The sequence below is a fragment of the Paramacrobiotus metropolitanus genome, unplaced genomic scaffold (assembly GCF_019649055.1).
Source record: "Paramacrobiotus metropolitanus isolate TYO unplaced genomic scaffold, Prichtersi_v1.0 Parri_scaffold0000050, whole genome shotgun sequence".
NCBI lineage: Eukaryota > Metazoa > Tardigrada > Eutardigrada > Parachela > Macrobiotidae > Paramacrobiotus > Paramacrobiotus metropolitanus.
In genome coordinates, this window is record NW_026570270.1 from 688448 (window position 1) to 710371 (window position 21924).

The following is a 21924-nucleotide window of genomic DNA, read 5'->3' on the forward strand; positions in this document are numbered from 1 at the left end:
CTGATAAGTTTTGGCGCGGCCTAGATGACCGCTAGCTGGTGCATCATGCATTGCATGCATGATTTCAACTCTCATGTGCTTTGGCACAACAAATCGGCGATTAATTCTGCCGTCTTTCTCAGAGATTTTATATAATACTCCGTTCCACAATTCGTAACCGGAATAACCGGGTCGTTTTAATAAATGTACGCTTTCCACGCGTCCTTCTAACGCGTGAATTATGCGCTCCACATTGGGATCTTTTTCTTGTTCGATGCGATAAAATTTAAAGTTATCTTCATCTTCCTCATGTTCAGCTCCATCCCTGATCGTTACTACACGAATGGACGGAGTACTAAATTTAGAATCCTTGAATTCATCCCAGTCATCGTCTGGGCATTCAATAGCTTCTCCCACCGGGTGTCTACTCAACGCATCAGCGTTGTCACACTGTTTTCCCGGTCTGTACAATATGGTCATTTTGTGACTACTGAGCTGGAGTGCCCAGCGTGTTAGTCGGCCATTTAATCCCTCCTTGCGGGAAACCGATCGCAGCAAATTAGTTAAAGCCTGGTGGTCAGTCTGTACTGAGAAATGCGAGTACTCAATAAAGTGCCGAAATTTCCGGCACGCAAAAACTACTGCCATGCACTCTAGTTCCGTAATCGGATACTTTTTCTCAGCATCAGTGAGCAATTTGCTCGCATAAATAATCGGATGTCCATCTTGGTGTAATATAGCACCAATTCCTATTGTCGATGCATCGCATTCAATTACGGTCGGTTTACTGGGATCGAATTTCGCCAGTACTGGCGCATTAATTAGTGCGGATTTTAAATCAGCAAATTCACTGTCATGGTCGGTCGACCAGTTCGCTTTCACGTCAATTTCTCCTTTTAATAAGCCGTATAGACGACGTGTTCTACCGGCAAAATCTTTAACAAATTTACGGTAATAATTACACAGTCCGAGGAATGACCTCAGATCTTTCTCTGTCTCTGGCTTCGGGTATTTTTCAATAGCTGCTATTTTATTGGGATCTGTTTTTATCCCATCCTTGGACACAATATGCCCAAGGAAATGCAGTTCTGTCTCGCCAATATGGCACTTACTCGGTTTCAGTGTGAAACCAGCCTTTAAAAGGCACTCACACATTAAACGTATTTTACGTTTAAGATCCTCGAAGTCCTTAGCGGCTGCAATAATATCATCCAAATAAGCGAAAATATTTTCGCTATGGACGTCCGACAATGTCCTATTCATGGCTTCCTGAAACGTTGCAGGGCCATTACAGACACCGAACGGCATTCTGAGGAACTCGTAGAGGCCGTCCTGCGTAATAAACGCAGTTTTCTCCACCGAGTCTTCATGCATTTGCACTTGCCAAAATCCAGCATTACAATCAAACCCACAGTAGTACTTATTATCTGCTACTGCTTGTAACAGTTCATCAGGGTTAGGAAGCGGATAGTTGTTCTTTTTTGTAACGTCGTTTAATTTTATATAATTCACGCAAAATCGCGTGCCGATAGTCCCATCGGGATTCTTTTTACTTGCTAGTACAACAGGGAAACACCACGGTGAATTCGACTTGCGAATTATTCCCTTTGCTAACATGTCATTGACATGTTCTTGAATTATTTCACGGCCTCGCCATGAAGTTCTATGTGGTTTTGACTTTATTGGCGCAATATCGCCGGTATCTATCTGGTGCTTCACAATTTGTACATCGCCAAATGGGCGATTTTTTGTGGCAAATAAGCCTGGATATTCAAGGAAAATTTCCTTAATCTCTTTAATTTCCTGTGCGGTTAATTCTGGATTTATTTTTAGCTCATCCACCGCTTTTATCACAGTCTCCTGTTCTTCTGGTGTCATTTCAGCCAACATTGTGGCATTAATTTGTATGTTCACGTCAGGAATATCCTCGTACGGTTCCAAGTAGCCAATAAATTGGCCTTTCTTAATTGACTGCCGCTGATGTTGAAAATTAACGAATACCATATCAAATTTATTATTCAGTGGTTTAACCACTCCTTCCATTGGCCGTATACGCCGCTCAATGTACATATGCGGACTAGGAAGAAATAAAAATTTGTCGGTATCGAATTGCTCATCTGCATCGAAATGGACATTTACTGTCGCCCAATTAGTACCCGGTTTAATTAATAGTTTTTCGGCGGCGAAGACTTTGATAGGCTTAGCGCGATTACCGCGGTAAGAAGGGTTAATGTTCGGGGACTGGGAAAATTCCCAAGTCGGAGGTTCATCACAAATCTCGGCAGAATCGGTGGCGCCTACCTTTTCTGCATTTACGATAATTAAATTGTTAGGATCCGGTACTACTTCGATGCTAGATTCATTAGTTTGATTATTATTAGTTTCGTTAGTAGCGGCAGTATCCAGAGATTTTCTCACTACGATAGGCGAATCGTTTGCCATGAATTCAACTACGCGCGCCATTGGCGCAAAACTTACTGACCGATTATGGTTTGCTACGGTTTTTACAATCGTTTCATTAACGTAATTATCGAGCGGTTTACACTCGTTTAACTGATACGGCAATACTGGCAATTTACGCCTTGTTAGCTGTGCTAATATCCGTAACGGTGTACGTAATACGTACGGTAGCGGCATTTTAAGGTATTTAAATATCTCGTTTAATTGCCTCTGTTTCTCTTCTAAAGCTAAGTATTCAGCTTCATATTGTCTTGCCAAGTTACGGACAATTTCTTCCGCTTTTGCGGAATCTATACCAGGTACTGGTGTCTCTTCGTCCATAAACAAATACATAACATTTGTTCCGTTTTCCTTTGCTTTAACTAATTCCTGTATCTCTTTTACAAGTACTCTGTACTCTGCCCAAAGACGTCGGAATGTTGCTTTTGCAACTAATCTGATCTTCGCTGGTTTCTTTAATATCGGTTTGCGGTTGTTATGTTCTTTTGATTTATCGCCTATATTCTCTGTGGCATTTGCTACGGGTATCGGGAAGACTTTACTCCCTTCTGGTACGGCATTTTTCTCTGCTTGTAGCTTCTCTACGGTATTGTCAATTTGTTCCGTTGCCACGGGTATCGGGAAGACTTCTTCCTCTACGGTACTTGTCGTTTGAATAACCGGCGACACCGGTTCGCTCATTATTAATGGGCCCGGTTTCTTATCGGGCTGATATTCTAAATATCGCAATTTATTATGTCGAACAGCATAAAATTTATCTTGCAGAAAATCCTGCCCCAAGAGTACTTTTATTTCATCGGTCGTTGGCTTAATATAAGCCGAATGTAAAGATTCAAAATCTTTAATTTTTATTGCTATTCTACAATAGTTTGTGACGAGGAATCCACGGACTCCTCCAATACCGCGGATATGTAGCGGTTTAATTAACGGTATTCTTGCGGCTTTAATTTCGTTTACGAATTCACTAGAAACTAGTGAAGTCTCTGCACCGGTATCAATCATTACCGGTACCTCGCAATAATTTACTATTGCCTTTATCATTAATGGTGCCGTTCTTCCAGGCTCGTCATTATCGGTTAAGGTTGTAAAATTAATATCAGCATCGCTGATATCTGATAATTCATCGGTATCGGTTTCAACTACTCGTAATCCATTGATTACTATCTCTTCGGTTTTGTCCGGCGGTTTGGGTGGAATCGGGTCGGTAAAGCCGGAATTTACCGCCCTTCCTCGTTTTGCTGGTCGGCTAGGCCCAAGAACGGGTTATTATCTGGCGACTGCCTATTAGGCGAATTAGGTTCACTTCCTGACTGGCTGCTATTACGGCGCTGGTAGAAATCGGCGGCATATCGCCGATTTCCAGTTTCTGGATCGTGATAGGCCAGATACGTGGGGTTCTCACATCGCGGTTTATCGCGAAACTGACATTCTCGGAAGTAATGCCCGCACAAATCACAGTGCTGGCAGTATTTCACTACTCTAATGCCACGCAAAGTTTTCTGCAAGGCCGGTGACCGATCGGTCGCTTCCTGTATTTTGCTGGCGTTGTTAGCCCACTGCTCTCTGCGTGATGGTGCATGATTATCTGCACCGCTATTACGACTATCGTAGCTCTCAGCTTTGCTGATATTACTCGGACTGCTATTAGCGCGATTACCGTAATTTGGTTTTCCACTATTTTTGCTGCTTGTCCGCGGCGGGCTGGCCGCCGCCGCCGCGTAAGTCTTCGGTTGTACTTGTACAGTTCCTACGGTCACTGCCTCGCTATCGCGATCCTGTTTGCGTCGGAAGTTGCCGACTGGGATTACATATTTTTCAGGGTTATTCGACGATAAATAACGGATAATCTCCAGAAATTGCTCCGGAGTTAGTGGCCTCATGATTTCTATTTTATCGTGCAATTTCTCATGGGTTTTCAACCCTTTTACGAGGAAGTTCACGACCTGTTCCGGTGATCCATTAAAACCTGCGCGATCGCGCAATGTCATCATCGACTGATAATAAGTTTCCAGAGTTTCTTGACCTGGCTTATACGTGCGATTTGCTAATTCAGCGAGTGCATTTACTGCTTTTTTCGAATCGCCAAAACGGGCGATTAATTGTTTCTTCCACTCTTTATAGGTTGTCGGTGGTGTCGTTGACGTTATTAGTCCATTATACCATATAATGGCATCATCTTTAAGGCAATATGCCAATTCTGTAATTTTCCTCTCGTCGGTCACCCAACGATTTGCGGTTACCGCATGTTCAAATTTTATGATAAAACTGTCGATGTCCTCTTTACTACCATTGTAGCTGGGACGCGGTACGGGCTGTCGCATCACTTCAGCCAAGTCCGATTTTCTCACAGGACTTACCGCCCTGCCTTGTACGATGCCAGCTTGCTGGATCTCTTCTCGAAAGATACTGCGGATATATCGCTGTTTGTCATCGATTGACATTTCCTGGGAATTTTTTCCAGTGGATGTCAAGGGTGTATGTTGCTCACGTGATTGCTCTGCTTCCGTATTAGCGGCATACGCCCTACTGAGCGGTCGCTCTTCATACTCTGCTGTCTGCTGATTTATATGTCGGTCGTATAGTACTCGATAGTCCTTCGCTAGGGAATTAAATTTCCCAATAAGGGATTTATGTTCCGTTTGACTTTCATGCAGCATGGACTGCACATTCTTCAAATCCGTTACATGATTAAAACTATCAGTTTTCAATCGCTGATTTTCCTGCCATACCTGGTCTAGCATGGTATCCTTCTCAGCTAATTGCTGATTCATGTCGGAATTTCTGACACGTACTTCATCTACTTTTGCTTTTAATCCGGCAATTGCCGCGTCCTTTTCGCCTATTACGGCCCGCAAGCCCAACACGATTTTTTCCATATTTTTAAAGGAACTATGGGCGTGCTGATACTGATTTTTGTGGTGTTGCACCTCATCTTCGGCTACTTCCAGCTTTCTTTGCAAGTCTTTAATCGCTACCTGGTTTGCCGAGATTGTTTCGGTTGCTTGTTTTAATTCCACAATGGTGGATCCTGTTGCCGGCTTAGCCGCAGAATTTAACAATTCGTTCAAATTGGTCGTGTATGATTGCGTTTTACGCAATGTGCTAGGCACAACTGTTACTGGTTCCTCTTCATCCGTCGTTACGGATTTATTTAGTTCACTTTCGCTTACTTGAGAAAACGACCCCGTTGTGGCCGTTGATTCTGTAGTGGTATCAGATCGCTCAGGTGCAGCTACATGCACCTCTTCCCGATTATCGGGATTAACCTGTTGAGTCCTTTCTGGAGTAAGCGGCCTGAAAAACAACTGTTCCGGCGGCTGCATTAATGGCGTGTCAAGGAGATTATCTCCTTGATCCATTACAGTTGCTTTCCTCGGCTTACGAGGTTTATCCTCGAGAACTTTGTGGGTAATTTTCACACCTGCTTCTTTCAACTGATTCGTTTTACTGCGAGTAACTTCGTCTTGTTGTGTGGTATCACTTGTGCCAGCCTTTGCTGGATCGTCGGTTATTCCTTTCAGTACTTTACTAGCTGATTTTAGGACGTCTTCTACACCCTGTTTCAGCCGATCAATAGCTGGTTGCTTCCTCGGCGGTGAACGATGTATTGGCATTATGCCGTTAATTACGGTATTACTTCCATCGATTGTTAAAAAGACCAAACGATAATAGCTATGGTCAAATTCAAAACTAATTTTAAAGGTATTCCATCGCTGCTTTGCAGCTCACACTCGATGCGGTTTAGAAAGTTGGCCTGGACGGCTATATATAGCTCTCTCTGCTCGAGTCTATTTTGTGGCTTTGCCACTTCCGAGCAACACAAAAGAATAGCTGGCACCGATAGCGATCGGTGAGTGCATCGACTTCTCATACACGGTAATTTCCTTGGAACGATCGTTCCTTCATAAAAGAATATCGTCAATATAAACCGTTATGATATCGGTTACTATTACCCTGACGGTTACATCGTCGACTATCACGACCAAAACTTTCTTCATTTTCTACACAAAATATGTATGATCTTAAAACTGGCCACAATCTGCGGAAATATTTCCCAAGAAAATTCGGAAACTATCGCTTCCTTCGCTCTCGTTATATAAATTCTATAAGAATTGTAACGTGTTTTATTCAACAATTAGTTGTCCCTAATTTAGGGAATTTACGATCATTATTCAGGTTTTAAACCATTACTCTTACAGTAGAACTAATCTACTGGTTTTCATAAAGTAAGCTTACGAATAGAAAAGTGCTCTCCTCGGTTCTTCTCCTTGCTGGCGGCCGCGTGCCTTCCGAACCAGCGACGCTCCTTGCTTCTAGTGCTGTAGGGGATTCTCCTCCGCTAGCTGTCACTGATGAGCTGGGACCTCCACTGAAGGAGAGGAACTTCCGTGTAAGTGCTCTCCTCGGTTCTTCTCCTTGCTGGCGGCCGCGTGCCTTCCGAACCAGCGACGCTCCTTGCTTCTAGTGCTGTAGGGGATTCTCCTCCGCTAGCTGTCACTGATGAGCTGGGACCTGTGGTGAGGCATATGTGCCAATATCCTGTGCTCTATGCACGGCACTCTGACAATGCTATGTATTCCCAGAATTTGTTTTGCACCAGGAATGCAGAAGAAGCGTTAAGCCACAACGTTTACAAAACGGTCCTTGCGTCTTTTTCGAGACATTCTCATTTCTTCCTTGTAGGTAGTTTTTCTGGTACTGGGAAAATCTTACCGGAAAGGAGTCTACAAATGCGTTCATCTTCTGCTGCGAAAAAGGCGGGCGCGGCAAACCGGAGTATCGAATAATGATATAGAAATTTTTTAACTTTTAATTAGCAATTGTAGCAGCGATCTTAAGTCTTTTAGTTAATTTACCCAATAATTGTTGTATCAATCTCCAAGTAATGATGTGGTTACGTTTAAAATAACCATTCTCTCATTCGTTTTGGGTTCTCTCTTTCCTGGTGCTTCGATTACAGTAACTAAAGTAAGCTGTGGTCTGTAGCACTAGCTAACAGCATGCCCCTTTTCGGCAAAGAACCATCAGAACGCGGAAAACGCTGATGCGGTTGCATTACATAAAGCCTAATACAAAGAAAATCTGTAAAAACAATCGAAGTCTCATGTTTGCTTGTGTGTGACAAAATGTCTGGCGTGGCCGTAGCATTCTTTGTAGAGTTTGCTAAAAACAGGCACCTATGTTGGCCGCAAGAAGGCATAGGCTCTTTTCGTTGTCTTCAGTCCAATTGTGCAGTCCAATTGCTGACCCAGAAAGTGTACAGCTGATATGCAGCCGGCACTAAACTCTCACAGACTACAGGGCAAACATTGTATGCACACCCAAGGAGAAGCTATTTCTCCGCCTTTGGTATTTCGACGTCGTTTCCTAACTCTTGGAGCTGCAACAGACATATTCACTCCCAAGCATACAGCGGTATTCCAAGAAGCCGCTTTTCTCTGTACAACAAACATCGGCGTCCTGTTTCTTACGGCAGCACAATAACCCTGTTTTCAGACTAGACAGAAAAATTAGACAACTTCCACTTCTAATCTTCTTCTTCTAATCTTTTTTATGCGTGCTGTGTACAGTTATGCTTTGCCTGAATTTTTATCTGGTTTAAACGTCAAGCACCACATTACTTTTCCACTACGAACATAAGACATACGTATACGATTTGGTAAATGCTCGTACATATCTGCATGCGCTACAGAGCTGCATGTCTCCGTCAGTAATGACAAGTTCTAAGAATTTTTCAACAATCATAGGATTTAAATATGGGCTAGTTGACCTGCACCTCTGCAATGTTTTCGGATGCTATCCAATATGCATGAATGCTTAGTTGTGAGCAAATCTAACGGTACTGCAATACGATCATGTTTACCTGTTTATGTTGCTAATGGTCCTTTTTTACTTCGCCCGTGCTTGTTTTTTCTGCACTTTTCCAATGATCTTTTCTAGATCGTGGTGTGCCACCGCCATCGGTTACTAGGAACGGGGGCACGGTCAAATTTAATATCCACTCGGTGTCTTTGATATTCTTGATGACAATTTCAATAATGCAATAACACAGATGTTGCGCGCTTAAATTAAAAGCAGTTCGACGGCACCTTGTAATACTCTAAGTCCCCGCTGCTTCTAATTGGTGTAGATTCGGTAAGAAAATTTATAATTTGGGACAACACGGAAGAACAGACAGTAGAGCAATGATTTAGTTGCTCCTTGTTGTACTGGGAAATATAATGACAATTACTGTGCCGTTCCGATAAAAAATTTGCCGTCAGAGAGCGGTAGGTCGAATGGTATACTGTCAGCTGCGATGGACATACAATTATCTTGGGAATAAGACTAATGGATCTGAGTGTCTTGTAATCGGAAGTGCAGAATGTGAAACGTCAGAGTTTCTGCGAAAATAACCCGGCAGTTAACCCGCGGCAGCTTGTGTAGTTAAGGTAAGGGTGTTTACAGCATCCGTATACCAACTGTCAATCAGCGCATGGATCACCCCAACTTCCGTTAGTGCTTTTACCTTTTGAAAGCATATCATGCATGGACTGCTCGTAACTAAACAACCATGCCGAGCAACAAATCCTTGTGTGGCTATGTAGGATTGAACACTTCGGAATCCCTTGGTTTTGCAACGCGCTGCCAGTTTTCCACCATTCTAACCCTTTGGTATTATGGCTCGCAGGTCGTAACCTTTGTCAGTGCTGCCCTCGCTTTATTACTGATCATCAGCATCCGAATCCAGAAGCTGCAACACAAAACCTCCCATATCCTGGTGGTGCATTTACTGGTGGATCTCGTCATCGTCAACGCGGTGCTGCAGCCAGTATTCCCGGTTGCCGGGTACTACGAATCGCTACAACTGTCACTCGACGCGTGCCGGTTCATGTATACCGCGTATTGTATCTTTGGTTCGCATGCCTGCTGGATCGCCTTCTTCCTTGGCCTGAACCGTTTGACCGCGGTGACCTCTCCGCATTCTGTGATCAAATTCACCAGTCGGCGAGCGGTGTACGTCAGTATTGCACTAAGCTGGATTATCGCCATCGGTATCACGATCTCCTTCGCCGTGCGTTCACTAATGACTCCGTATTATTCTCAGCCGTTTGGATTCTGTGATGTGAAAGCAGTGAGCAAGATCGGTCGGATAAGTTTTCATCTGTACGGTGCCGTCTCCATAACACTGCCAGCAGCGGGTTGTGTTATGTCGTACGTGGCCATGACGTCGATTATAAGCAGAAAAGCGGATAGGTCGCGGAATGCGGTGTTTGATGTGCCTAATAGTGCCATGGTTCGTCGATCCACCTCGCGTATGGTTATGTCGAAGATACTGATTTCCGCCCACACGTGGACTTTACTTTCCTATGTACCAAGAATTGCTCTGTCCGTTTTCTACGGACCAGAGATCTACGAGAAGTATCCTCCGTTGCTTTTATTTATTCGCTGGTTCTCCTATTTTGGATCTATTGGACCACCGGTAAGCAGTTGTGGATTGTGAACATTTGTGGTAACACTATTTCTCGGGGATTACGGTCGATACATTTCTTAACTGGCTGCCTGTCACATATGTACGTGCACTGCCATCGTATGTATAGAAGTAGTAACACAAAACCTTATCAGATTCTTGTTTAAAAAATGTTGGTGCCAGCTTTAGCAGATAAAAACAAATGCCAGAATTAGTGCTAGCATTATGGTTGGACCGTAGACTATACCTTTGTGACGTACAGACTACACAAAGCAATAATTGCATATTTCTGTGACATTAGTGGTGAACTGCTTATAATAATATTTAGAAGCTTGAAGTCATCCCATCCATGCCTCTAAAACCGGCTTGTAATTTTCGACTTTACCCGTAATGCTGCGAAGCGGAAGGGACATTTCAACGATTAGATACAGCTGATACAGCAGGCCTAAAAAGAAATGCTTTTTACTCTGAATGTTTTTTGTTTCCAGGTTATTTTTCTTGTTTTTGGGAGATCATACCGGGAAGGAGTTTTCAAATGCTTCCGGTTTTTACGTTGTCGACCACGTCCACGAATAACGGGAAAACCTAATAAAATTGGACTTCACTAGCACTGGCGCGCAATATACCACAATTAAAACTGCAGTTTGTAAAAGGTGGCGATTACCCTTACAGGTGTGTCATTACATAATGGAAGCTTCACTGTTTCTATAACTTTTAAAATGTAGAATAAGAACGTGGTTTCATCAAATTGTCGATTTTTGTTGCAGATAAAGGGATTTCCAGATGAATTTGTGTGACGCTTATGTAAGGCAGACAGATTGACGTTAGTTATTCGGTTCGTGCACTTGAAATTATGCCGGCTTGAAATTGGGCTTGACTTTTGTCCGGAAGAAGTACTAACACGCTGTGTAGGTTACGAATAACTGTGAAAAATGTTCACCTAGGCTATCGCTAATTTTCGAGCTGTGAATAAAAAGCGATATTCAACAATCCCAGAAAGCAAAGGAAGTACACTAAATATTATAGTGGTCGGCGTTTTCTTGTGATGAGACGTTTTTCTGTCGAAACATTAATACTAACACGCTGTGTAGGTTACGAATAACTGTGAAAAATGTTCACCTAGGCTATCGCTAATTTTCGAGCTGTGAATAAAAAGCGATATTCAACAATCCCAGAAAGCAAAGGAAGTACACTAAATATTATAGTGGTCGGCGTTTTCTTGTGATGAGACGTTTTTCTGTCGAAACATTAATACGAGTGCGACATCAGAAAGACCAACTATTCAGAACTATACGGAGTTTGTATTTTGTAAGCATATGGATCGCGTCTGCTCAGTTTACATGTACGAAAGTACTTTGATGTTTTCCGTCATAACGGTTTCGTTAAGATGATTACACTTAATGCTTAAGGCAGCTAAGTGCTTTTCATGCGAAATGATATCGCTAAAGCCTTCCCACTTCTATCGCGAAAAGTAGCGGAGTACCAAAGAAAAGAATGTGACCCTAACCTGGAATGACCATTTCGCGGCCGCTTCGTTAAATTGTAGTTTAATTTAGTACGATACATTTGGCGTACATACATTTGGCGGCTACATCGCTTTAAATACAGTAAATCGGTACTGTAAACTTCTAACGGCAATGTAACAATGTAAGTACTGTATAGAATATTATATATACCGATATGTACCGTATGTACAATAACGTACAGTACAATGTGTTACACAGATAGGAATATACGAGGGCAGAAACGTGGTTTGCAATAACTTGTTCTGAAGCTACAATAAATATGTATTCAAACAAAGTACCGGTACCTACAAAGTTACCAGAGAGAGAAAAACATGAAAGATAAACAGAAAGTTATAATGGAGAAATTTACGTACAATCTTAAAGCGTTATCAAAGGGAGCATGTCAACTCTGCGGCAGAGAGGCTCTAATGTAAGACTGTACGCGTATATTCGACAAAATGATTCTGAACCTTTATTCGTAAATAAGTTATCTACAGATGTGGGCACAGATCCTCGTCTTCGCGATTCGGACAGTCGGCGGCACCGTCACAGCGCCAACTCTGTGGAATGCACATTTGGCCTGCAAAGAGTAAATACCGCAAAAAATCAGATGTTTAACGAGCATTACTAACTAAAGATTCTGCTGTGGAAATTGTCAAACGGATAGCACTCGCACGAGATACACGGCAGAGCTGCATCCATTTCCGGATAATACAGCAGCTGAAACGATTTCGTAACATCGCTTGTTATATCGTTTGTTTTATTATATCGCTTGTTATGATCATTTTATTACATCGCTGCATTATATAGTTTATCCGCAAGTTTCATTTTTTCCTTTGAGACCCTTTACTTAAAGCGCTTTCTATTCTCCGTACTTTTTGCGCACTTCCAGTCGGAAGGAGGACATGTCAGTGCACAATTGGTCGGAATTTCATCTGTCCCATCTACGCAGTCCTTCCGGCCATTACAACGCCATTCCAAACGAATACATGACCCATCGCAAGCGTGTTGGTGGGGGGTACAAGTTGGGCGCGGGCAATCCTGTTCATCGCTGCCGTCTTTGCAGTCTTTTTGTCCATCGCACACCCATCCCTTCATGATGCACCGCCCGTCGTTACAACGAACGTCTCCCGGTGGACATTCTGTACAACGAAATAACACGGTATATTAACGCACATGCTTTCCTTCCTACAGACTGACAATGCAAAAGGTAGCATTAGCTTACAGAAATCCGTCAATTAAGCGCAGGAGCCCCTGACAGCAAAACCGGCAGAATGTTGTTCATACAATGTACAAACTGTTGCGGGCTATGGAATACATCATTGCTTAGTAGCTGACGGCACAGTAGCTTACAGAAACTGGCAGCACACTGCTTACGGTGTTTACTGAGTAAATTGTTTTATAAAAAATCGTTTAGAGCATTTGGAAGATGTACTGATGGCCTTTTGCCTGCAAATATGCGTGCATTGTGTATTAAATATTATCCATTTATCCATAAGTCAATTTAAATAGTCGCTTACCACGAATTATCAACTCAACTGGTAAAATATGTTAAAAGTGAAAATCACAAGAATTAAATAGCCCCCAAAATATGAAACCCATCCCGAGTCCAACGCTTTAAAAAAACGAAATGGCTACGCGCGAGAGCCTCCCGCGCTATGAGTTTTGGCTACGCGCGAGAGTATCTCGCGCTATGAGTATTGACTACGCGCGAGAGTTTTTTCCCGCACAAAAAAAACTACCAAAAAACAGTTTAAATCGGTGTATTTATCACCACATGGCAACCAATAATTACGGAAGGTCACCTTTTAGTGCACGAAATACAAAATCTGACCGGCATTTTACATTTTCTGATAATTCAAGTATTCCCAACTATCAGCCGTTATGGCGTCAGAACTTAAAGTGGGAAATCGTTATGAATCCTACGCGGAGGTTTTGAGAGCGGTGGAGCATTGGAGCCAGCGAACACACCAAGTCTTTATAAATCCCGGCGGCAATGCGAAAACGTCAAAGACGCATCCGCTTCACGACACGTTCCCCTACAGCTCAGTGAAGCTGGTCTGCAAAAAAGCTGGCGCTTACCGCCCACACCGGCGGAATTCAGCCCCCACGAAGAAAAGTATAACGACGACTCTGAAAAGTGACTGCCAGGCTATGGTCCGTCTTAAGCTTGTGAACGGCATGATGGAGGTTATTCACCTGCCGGCTTTAGAAGACCATAACCATGAAGTCACGGAAACGATCGCCCAACATTTTCCAGAAAGAAGGCGCCTGTCGGAAGCGGAAAAGAACACTGTGGAGCAGCTAATCGAGACTCGGGTGCCACCTCGAATTATAGCGCGGGAGTATTCTCGCGCGTAGACATGACGTTAAAAAAACACTGACCCTGGGTCACTTACTAGTAAAAGAGGGAACATAAAAGTACTGATTCTGGTACTGCAGTATCCTGTACTTACCGCTCGGATTTGGACTGAACATACGTGACAGCAATGAGGTGTACGCCGATGCAGCATGGATTAGGCAGATGAAGCTGGCAACTGCAATAATCGACCGAGATAAAAACATTCTGGCCAGTCATGTACAAAAACTTTTATTAAAAGTGTTGCCTATAAACAGACTCGGCGGTAACGGGAATCTGCATATCATGAATGGTACGAAGAAAGTGAAAAGAATCGTTCTACCGTTCTTCGCAGACTGGCCAGTTAATAAACACCCGGCCAGACTTCCAAAGTCCCGTTTTATTCAGCTGACGTAATATTGTGGCAGCGTGGAGGTAATTGTTCGAACAATCTGGTGCACTCTTTGAAGGGTGTGGTGCCTCTGAGCACGGTACATGCAAGGTTCGGCGGAAACCACTGATGTCATATCCTACACATTATGGGGTCAACTAAAAGGAAATAGAATGAAAGGGTAGGGTACTTGGATCAAATAGGTTGTAATTGAGGAAAAAACACGCCGTTAGTCATTGGAGAGCCATTAGCGCTAGCAACTGCGCTCGGCAGCTGCTTATCGGGAATCGCGTCTATATTACTTTACTCTGATTAATCGAACCATAAATAAAAAAACTCTTGTCTGTCCAAACAATGTTTTGTTAGAAAACAGAAAAGTCTCAGCTTACTGTATGTAAACTAAATGAAGAAAAAGAATTGGCATAACAAAACCCTAACAAATGTAAGTATACGAGGAGCTTAGCTGGATAAATCTTTTCGTTGACACAAATGATGGATTCGAAAGGAGATAATATTATGGTCTTACTGAGAGGAGAGCTTGGAATTTGTGTAAAAACACTGACCCTAGCAGCAAAGAAGCATCAGTTTATTAAAATTGATAATTTTATAGTACCTATAAGCAGGTGCTGTTGACAGAAGCCTTCGCAAATTGGCTTGTTCAAAAAACGTAAAAAGAAGTGCAATAGGAGACGCACAGTACCATCGTTTAGTTTTGTTTTTGTTTGTGCAGCCGGTTCTACTGTAATGTCCCCCGGGGTTCATAATTAAACTCATAGATTAAGAAGTAGAATATCCCGAAATACAAAGGACGCAGCAGAAACCAGCATTGGCAGAATGAAGCGCATCATTGTTTTGCAGAAACCATCATATTTGATTCACAACACTTTTTGCTGCAAGGGTCTGCAGTACACATCAAAACCATGTGGGCAACATGGGAACGTCGATTAAAATTTTTGCGGGTGGATGGTGTCCATTCAGGGCTGTTCGTTTGTTGGATAACATCAAGCAGAATCGCATGGTTTGGTCTGCTTTGTTTGGATCTGCCTTGGTAAATAAAAAAGTGATGGTCCTCAATCCCAGACAGCCAAAAAAATAAATCGTGGTCGGCGTTTTTCTAGTGTACTGCCGTTTTGCTTCGAAACAAGTTACGAGTGCTATAATAAAAAGACCAACAATCGTGAACTATGCAAAGGTGTCACGATCACACATTATAGATCGAATCTGTTCAGTTTACGTGCAGTTTACAGGTGGTTTTTCGATGTTTCTCGCCTTTTGAACGCTGTTGTTTTTACGACTACACTTAAAGGCTTAGTGCAGCTTTATAGTGTTTTACGCGAACTCATATCGCTAAATTATTTTTAACTATCGCGAAAAGTGGCGGAACACCAAAGTGAATGTAAATCATCTAGTCTGGCACCGTTTCGTGATCGTTTAATTTGTCCAGTTTAAAGAACCGCCGTTGGAAACCGTAGTGTGGTTTAGAAAGGCGTGGCCTATACTATCTTGTACCTGTGGGCTGATTGTCTGAGATGTGCAGTTTATCATTGTAGTTTATACTATCTGTACTGTAAACTGTAAAATATGACGTATTCTTGTAGTACTCGTATGTACAATGTATCGTTGTGTTTTTGTAGTACTCGTAAAATGTAGAATAAATTTATTAATATAAAAGTATTTTTGAACTGCTCGTATGTACGGTTCAAAACGCACTATGGTACGTACAAATCGTGCCGTTGTATGAACTTTGCAATGGCCAGTGAACTGTTTCTGTAAGTACTTACTTCATATGACACTTAAGTACATATATAAACTAAGTCCTTACTAGAGAAAAAATAAAAGGTAAAAGAACAAGTTTTAATAATGAAGAGATTGAGATAACTCACAATCTTAAACGGTGAGCATGGGACAGTACGTGCCTTGCGGCATGGGTATTAGGTCAGCCAAAACTGTACTCAAGGGGTTAATACTGTTAACCCCTTGAGTACAGTTTTGGGTCAGCAAAAGGCAGTTAAGCAGTTATTATGAGCGATTGCTTGTTGAAAATACTGCAATATGTACTAGTAATGTATTGTACTCCGTAAAAAGGATGCAAATTTAAACATAAACCATAATGGGCTGCGCGCTAGAGCATGCATATATCCACTGTAAAATTATTGTATATTCGACAAAATTAATCTGAACTTTTAGCGTTATAATCCCGTAAATAAGTTATCTACAGATGTGGGCACATATCCTCGTCTTCGCGATCCGGACAGTCAGCGGCAAGGTCGCAGCGCCAGTGTTGTGGGATGCACATCTGGCCTGCAATGATCAAATACTAACCGTAAATACCGTTTAAAATCAGATGTTAAATGCAAATTTAATGTGTTAACTAACGCACTCGCTAAGGATGCTCGTAACGAGATTGCTGTTAAGTGATTAACACACTCACTACACACACGACAGAGTTACATTCACTTCCGGCTAGTGCAGCAGCTGAAGCGATTTAATAACTTTGTCAAACCGCTTCGTTATGTCGTTCACTTGACTTCCAGGAAACGTTGCCAAACAGACGTTTAATTTGTCCCCTGTGATACCATTCACTTAAATCGCTCGTCTTTTTACGTACTTTTTGCGCACTTCCAGTAGGCAGGAGGACAGGCCTGGGCGCAATAGGTCGGATTTTCATCTGTCCCATCTTCGCAATCATTCCGGCCATCACAGCGCCATTCCAAGGGAATACATCGCGACAGCTCACAAGCGTGTTGATGAGGAGTACAAGCACGGCCCGGGCAATCCTGTTCATCACTGCCGTCTGGACACTCTTTGCTTCCATCGCACACCCATTTCTTCAAGATGCACCGCCCGTCGTTACAGCGAAAGTCTGTCGGACCTCCTATACAATCTGTGCAACGAAATAACACGGTAGTTTAATACACAGTGCTTTCCTTCCTGTTACTTTACAATTTAAGAACAAGCTTAAAAGAAATCCGAGACTTGCTTGAGCAGTTAGGCGGAGGCGCTACTGAGAGTGAGAGCTAGACCAGGAAAAAGTTGTCTATCAAACTGTTGACGGGCTATGGGATACAGTGCAATAAACTACTATACATCGCTTACGGTAGCTGACTGGCCATATTAAAGGAAGTGAACCAGTACCCAGTATAGAATTCGTGTACATGCACGGAAAATTTTCGCTTAAAATTTTAACACTTTTGATAAATTCTAAAATTTCGAAATTCATTTTAAAATTTGAAAAACATGTTAGAACAGTGAACCGATGTAAGAACAGTCTTATGCTTAAGTGCCTGGAATACGAGAAAGTACTTGTTTTAGAAAGGAGCTGGCGGTACAACGCTTGCGATGTTTACTGTGTCACTTTATGAACAACTTTTTAGTGTGGTTGACAGATACATCGGTGACATTCTGTCTGCGACTTTGCATGCATTGTCTATCAAATCTACATAACAAATTTACCAACAGCGATTTACCAACAGCGAACCCAACTGGTAAAAAGTGGAAAAAGTGGAAATGGCAGCGAATTAAACAGTCTCACCAAATAAAGATCCCTTCATACTATTGTACAAAAAAATAATGACCCCGGGTCAGTTTTAAGTAAAATGTGGTACTTATAGGTAAAACGTAGTAGTATTTCGGTCTTTCTGGTTACAGTGCGCAAATGGCCATGCGCTCTTCCAAAAACGTAAAACACTATTATACTTAAAAAAAACTGTAGAGTAGTACTTACCATACGCGTCGATGTTCATACTCCACACGGATACAACATGGATCAGGCAGATGGCCGTGGCAACTAAAATAATCAACCAAGACAAAAACATTCTTGCAACACAAATTTTTATTAGAATTATTGCCTACAGATATAAACAGACGCGGTGACAAAGGGAATCTGTGTATCAGCGGTACGAAGAAAGTGGAAGGAAATCGTTATACTGTTCTTCGTAGACTGCTACTGTATAATAAACTAGGCTTCCAAAGTCCCGTTTTATTCAGCTGATACACTAACATGGCAGCGTGGAAGTGATTGTACGAACAATCTGATGCATTTTTTGTGCAGTGTGATGCCTCGGAGCACTGTAAACGAATGTTTCGGCGGAAACCGCTGATGTCATATTTTACACAGTATGGGGTCATCTGAAAGGGAACACAGTCAAAGGGTAATGTACTTGGATCAATTGGGTTGTATGCACTCGTATTTAAGAAGAAAAAATCACGCCGTTAGTCAAGTTATTAGCGTTAGTGACTGCCGGCTGCTTATCGGGTAACGCATCTAGTTTTGTGCTACGCATACGTTACCATTAATCTGCAAAACTGGGCAAAAAAAAACAGACAATCGTTGTCTCGGCTTTATGTAAAAATGTTTTGCTGGAAAACTGAAGAGAACATGTAAGGAAATTGAAAAGTAAAAAGAAGCTGCATAAGGAATCAAAAAACTGTGTACAAGGAGTTTAGCTGAAAAACGTTTCGCTGACAAAAATAATGAATCAAAAGGAGTAATCTTGGTCTCACCGAAGTAAGCGCTTGGAATTTAAAAATGTGGATTTTCCAACAACAAGAGGATGCGCCAGCAATGCATCATTTTACTAAAGAATTTACAGAAGCCTGTAAACAAATGTTGCTGGAAAAAGCCTTCGCAAAGTTGCTGGTCGGTTTAAACAACCATCCACGGCATGAAGTAGAAAATTTACCATCGGTTGCATCTGTTTTTGGTAGTGTAATCGGTGCAGCCGTAGTGGCAACCACTCCCCGAAATTAAGGTCATAAATTAACAACTAAAAAATTTAAAATGTCTAACGTATCTGTACAAAAGACGTAGGATAAACCAGCTCTGACAGAGATCAACGAAGCGCAGTAATTTTTTTTCAGAAACAATCATATTTAATTCACAGCATTTTTTGCTGCAAGTGTCTGCAGCACCAGTCAATCTCTGCGGGTAACATGGGAAGGCCGAGTAAAATTTTTGCGGGGATAGTGTCCATTCTGGATAGTTCGTTTTGCCGAATAACATCAAGCAGAAGCGCACGGTTTCATCTGCCTTGTTTTTACAGTAATGACACGTGATACTAACTGCGTACTGTGTAAGGCGCCCACGCTTCAACAGCGTAAGTGACTGCATTGACATCCAATAATTACTCTAACGTACCGCTAATTTCGTACTTGTTATTGAAGCACGCACAGGAACTACGATATTTAGACAAAATTAAACAGGAGTACTTCAGCCGGCGGGGAGAGCATCTACTCGTCGTACTGGTTCAGCGAATTATTGCCTACCTTTCTCGCAATGTAGCGGTCAATGAACGTTACCTCTTCTTTGTTGCGACAACCGGGATTTCAATAATTAATCACCTGACGATATCCTCAAATTTCTTGTCTTCTCTTGCAGCAAAGAGGGGCAATAAACGCTTCCGGCATCCTGGAAGTATTTTTAAAATTCTGCATGTTTGTCTGTTTTCGGTATCTCTGCAGCGTACTTCCATTACCAGCTAGAGCATGTTTTAACAAACCATTATTTTAGACTTTGCCGCGCGACAGTGTTTGTATGATCTTCAACTCGTCAGCTTTAACTGTGCGGGAGGAAAGGTCATCATGTCCAATGCTACAGCTCAATCACAAGCTCTAAATACTAATGGCCAAAATATTTCATCAAGCAGCCAATTCCATCCACGCAACTGGTCGATCCTACAAGCTTTCTGTGGCGTCTCCGGTACTCTTCTGGTCATCCTGGCCGCCCTGTCTATTCTTACCATCCTGACTATGCTGCACCGCCGCAGCACCTTATCCGGTTCCCGTATCCTTCTTTTCCACCAGATCACCATCGAAACCCAGATGACCTTATTCTACTGGCCGGTCAACTCGCTCGTCCTGCAGTTCATCTATACGAAGTACTCCGCCACCGCCAACCGTTTTTGTCAGCATTTCACCTACGGTTTCATGATCACCCTGACCGCCATCTGGTGGGGACTGTTCTTCATCGCCTTGAACCGGTTTATCGCCGTAGCCCGGCCGCATTCCTACGCCCGCTGGATCACCCGACCGGCGCTGGCCGTGCAGATTCTCGTTCCATGGATCATCGGTATCGCTTGCATGATGTATCACTATGTGGGCGGCGATGGAGGATTCCTCTTCGTGGAAAGCACACGCGCGTGTCATGTACCGCAGGGAACGGGTCTCAATGTAGCCAGTATATTCTACAGTTATCTACCGTTGGTGCTTATCTGGCTGTTGTATATCACAACGTTCTTAGTGGTCTGGCGCAATAACCGACAAAGGAAAGCGCAGGTTACAGCCCATGGGGAAGCGGTCCGGTCGGCGCCGGTCGCTCGGAGAGTGACCTTAGCAAAGATGCTGTTTGCGGTGTCGGTGGTGCATACCGTCTGCTTTATCACCATTCCCATACTGTACAGTATTATGCCGGATGTACCGCGTCGCTACCCGATTGTACGTCAGTGGACCAATTTGGTGACCTATATTGGGTACCTTTCCACGCCGGTAAGAATATTACAGTACATTTCGTAAAATTTTGATGCGGAACGCAGATATTTTTCCAAGTAAATTATACAATGAATAAATATATAGCACGATTCTGCGGATGCAGATATCGGTCTTCATAATGAACAAGGACTATCAAGACAGCGCTAAAGAGCTCTTATCCGGCAAATGGAGGACTACGATAGCCGTAGCTTCGGAAAGACACGGACTTGAGATATCGTACAATAAAAGTATGCCGGCCTCCACACATCCTATCAGCCTGCCTGTCAGAAGCCAAAACTAAATGCATCGTTATCCAGTAAAATTAAAAGAAAATTCTGATTTTGAATCTTAATGTAGCGTTAAGAAGCTGGCAATGCTTTGGTTTAGATTATCTATCATGTATTTCATGAAGATTGCCGCTAACACAGATGCTTACTAAGTTACTACACAACGGTGCGTTAGATAACTTAGATTCTAGGTGCATGCATGTTTGGACGCTGTCTATACAAGTTAAGTTGACCGTGAAATGCGCCTTTTAACATTATACGGAGCAAATGTAATCGCTCGCTTTGGAGTTTATGGCATAATTTTCGATAACCCAGGTGAGTATCCACTGTGCACAGAAGCCAACGGACATTGAAGAACCTCTACTCCTGATTTAATTCGTGCATGCAGCCACGGAAGTATTCCCGATGAATTTACCACAAAACGTTATACTTTGAATCGTACGGCAGAATTCTTGCTGATTTGGTTAAGTAACTGCATTTTGTTAGCATTCGCCGTACTGTAACAGAAACCATTATGATATTATGATGATTCGTGTTGTGACCTTGGATACGTGATATGCGATACCATGTTTCGCGTTTTTACAAACTTTCAACCCGCATTTTGTTTGCACATACTTTGGTGTTTTGTGAATCTGCTTACAGGTAAGCATATTTACCACATGGGTGTTACTGTCCAGTTTTGAAGGCCTTGCATTTTAAATTGGCCGGCTTGTAAAATTAATTAAAAGCTCCCTTTTAGTGTCTGCATTACAATGTTATGTGTGCGCGGATATGAATGACAAAAGCTGCCGGATGTATGCTCCTTATTACTGCCACCGAGGACAAGATATCTGTTATAAGTTCGAAGGAGACCTTGCAACTCCTTTTTATTATTACCAAGGTACGACTGCAACTCTTTTCCCAGTTATTAATATCCTGTTCAAGCTAGATCATCCTAAGGCCATCTTAGTTAAGGTCATCCTAATTATGGAATCGATTGCTTATACTGTGAAAAATTTATTGTAAACTGAACAACAAAACTAAGTATCAACAAATTAATAAGGTCGTAG

At 42.5% G+C, this 21924-nt stretch overlaps 3 protein-coding genes across 3 annotated transcripts; 1 reads left to right on the forward strand and 2 right to left on the reverse strand.

Annotated features, from left to right (window-relative positions):
- Positions 1–11647: 11647 nt before the first annotated feature.
- Positions 11648–14051, reverse strand: LOC129592162 (very low-density lipoprotein receptor-like). The gene is made up of 3 exons (XM_055488136.1): positions 13851–14051; positions 12270–12536; positions 11648–11974 (listed from the first exon to the last, which is right to left on the reverse strand). The coding sequence occupies exons 1-3, from the start codon at positions 13957–13959 to the stop codon at positions 11886–11888; spliced, it is 465 nt and encodes a 154-aa protein (XP_055344111.1). The 5' UTR covers positions 13960–14051; the 3' UTR covers positions 11648–11885.
- Positions 14052–15979: 1928 nt separating this feature from the next.
- Positions 15980–18128, reverse strand: LOC129592163 (low-density lipoprotein receptor-like). Its single transcript, XM_055488137.1, has 3 exons — positions 17848–18128; positions 16732–17007; positions 15980–16424 (listed from the first exon to the last, which is right to left on the reverse strand). Exons 1-3 carry the CDS (start codon positions 17936–17938, stop codon positions 16336–16338), a joined length of 456 nt encoding a protein of 151 aa, XP_055344112.1. The 5' UTR covers positions 17939–18128; the 3' UTR covers positions 15980–16335.
- A 1483-nt stretch (positions 18129–19611) lies between these two features.
- Positions 19612–21436, forward strand: LOC129592160 (uncharacterized). The gene is made up of 2 exons (XM_055488134.1): positions 19612–20606; positions 20713–21436. Exons 1-2 carry the CDS (start codon positions 19704–19706, stop codon positions 20887–20889), a joined length of 1080 nt encoding a protein of 359 aa, XP_055344109.1. The 5' UTR covers positions 19612–19703; the 3' UTR covers positions 20890–21436.
- Positions 21437–21924: the final 488 nt, after the last annotated feature.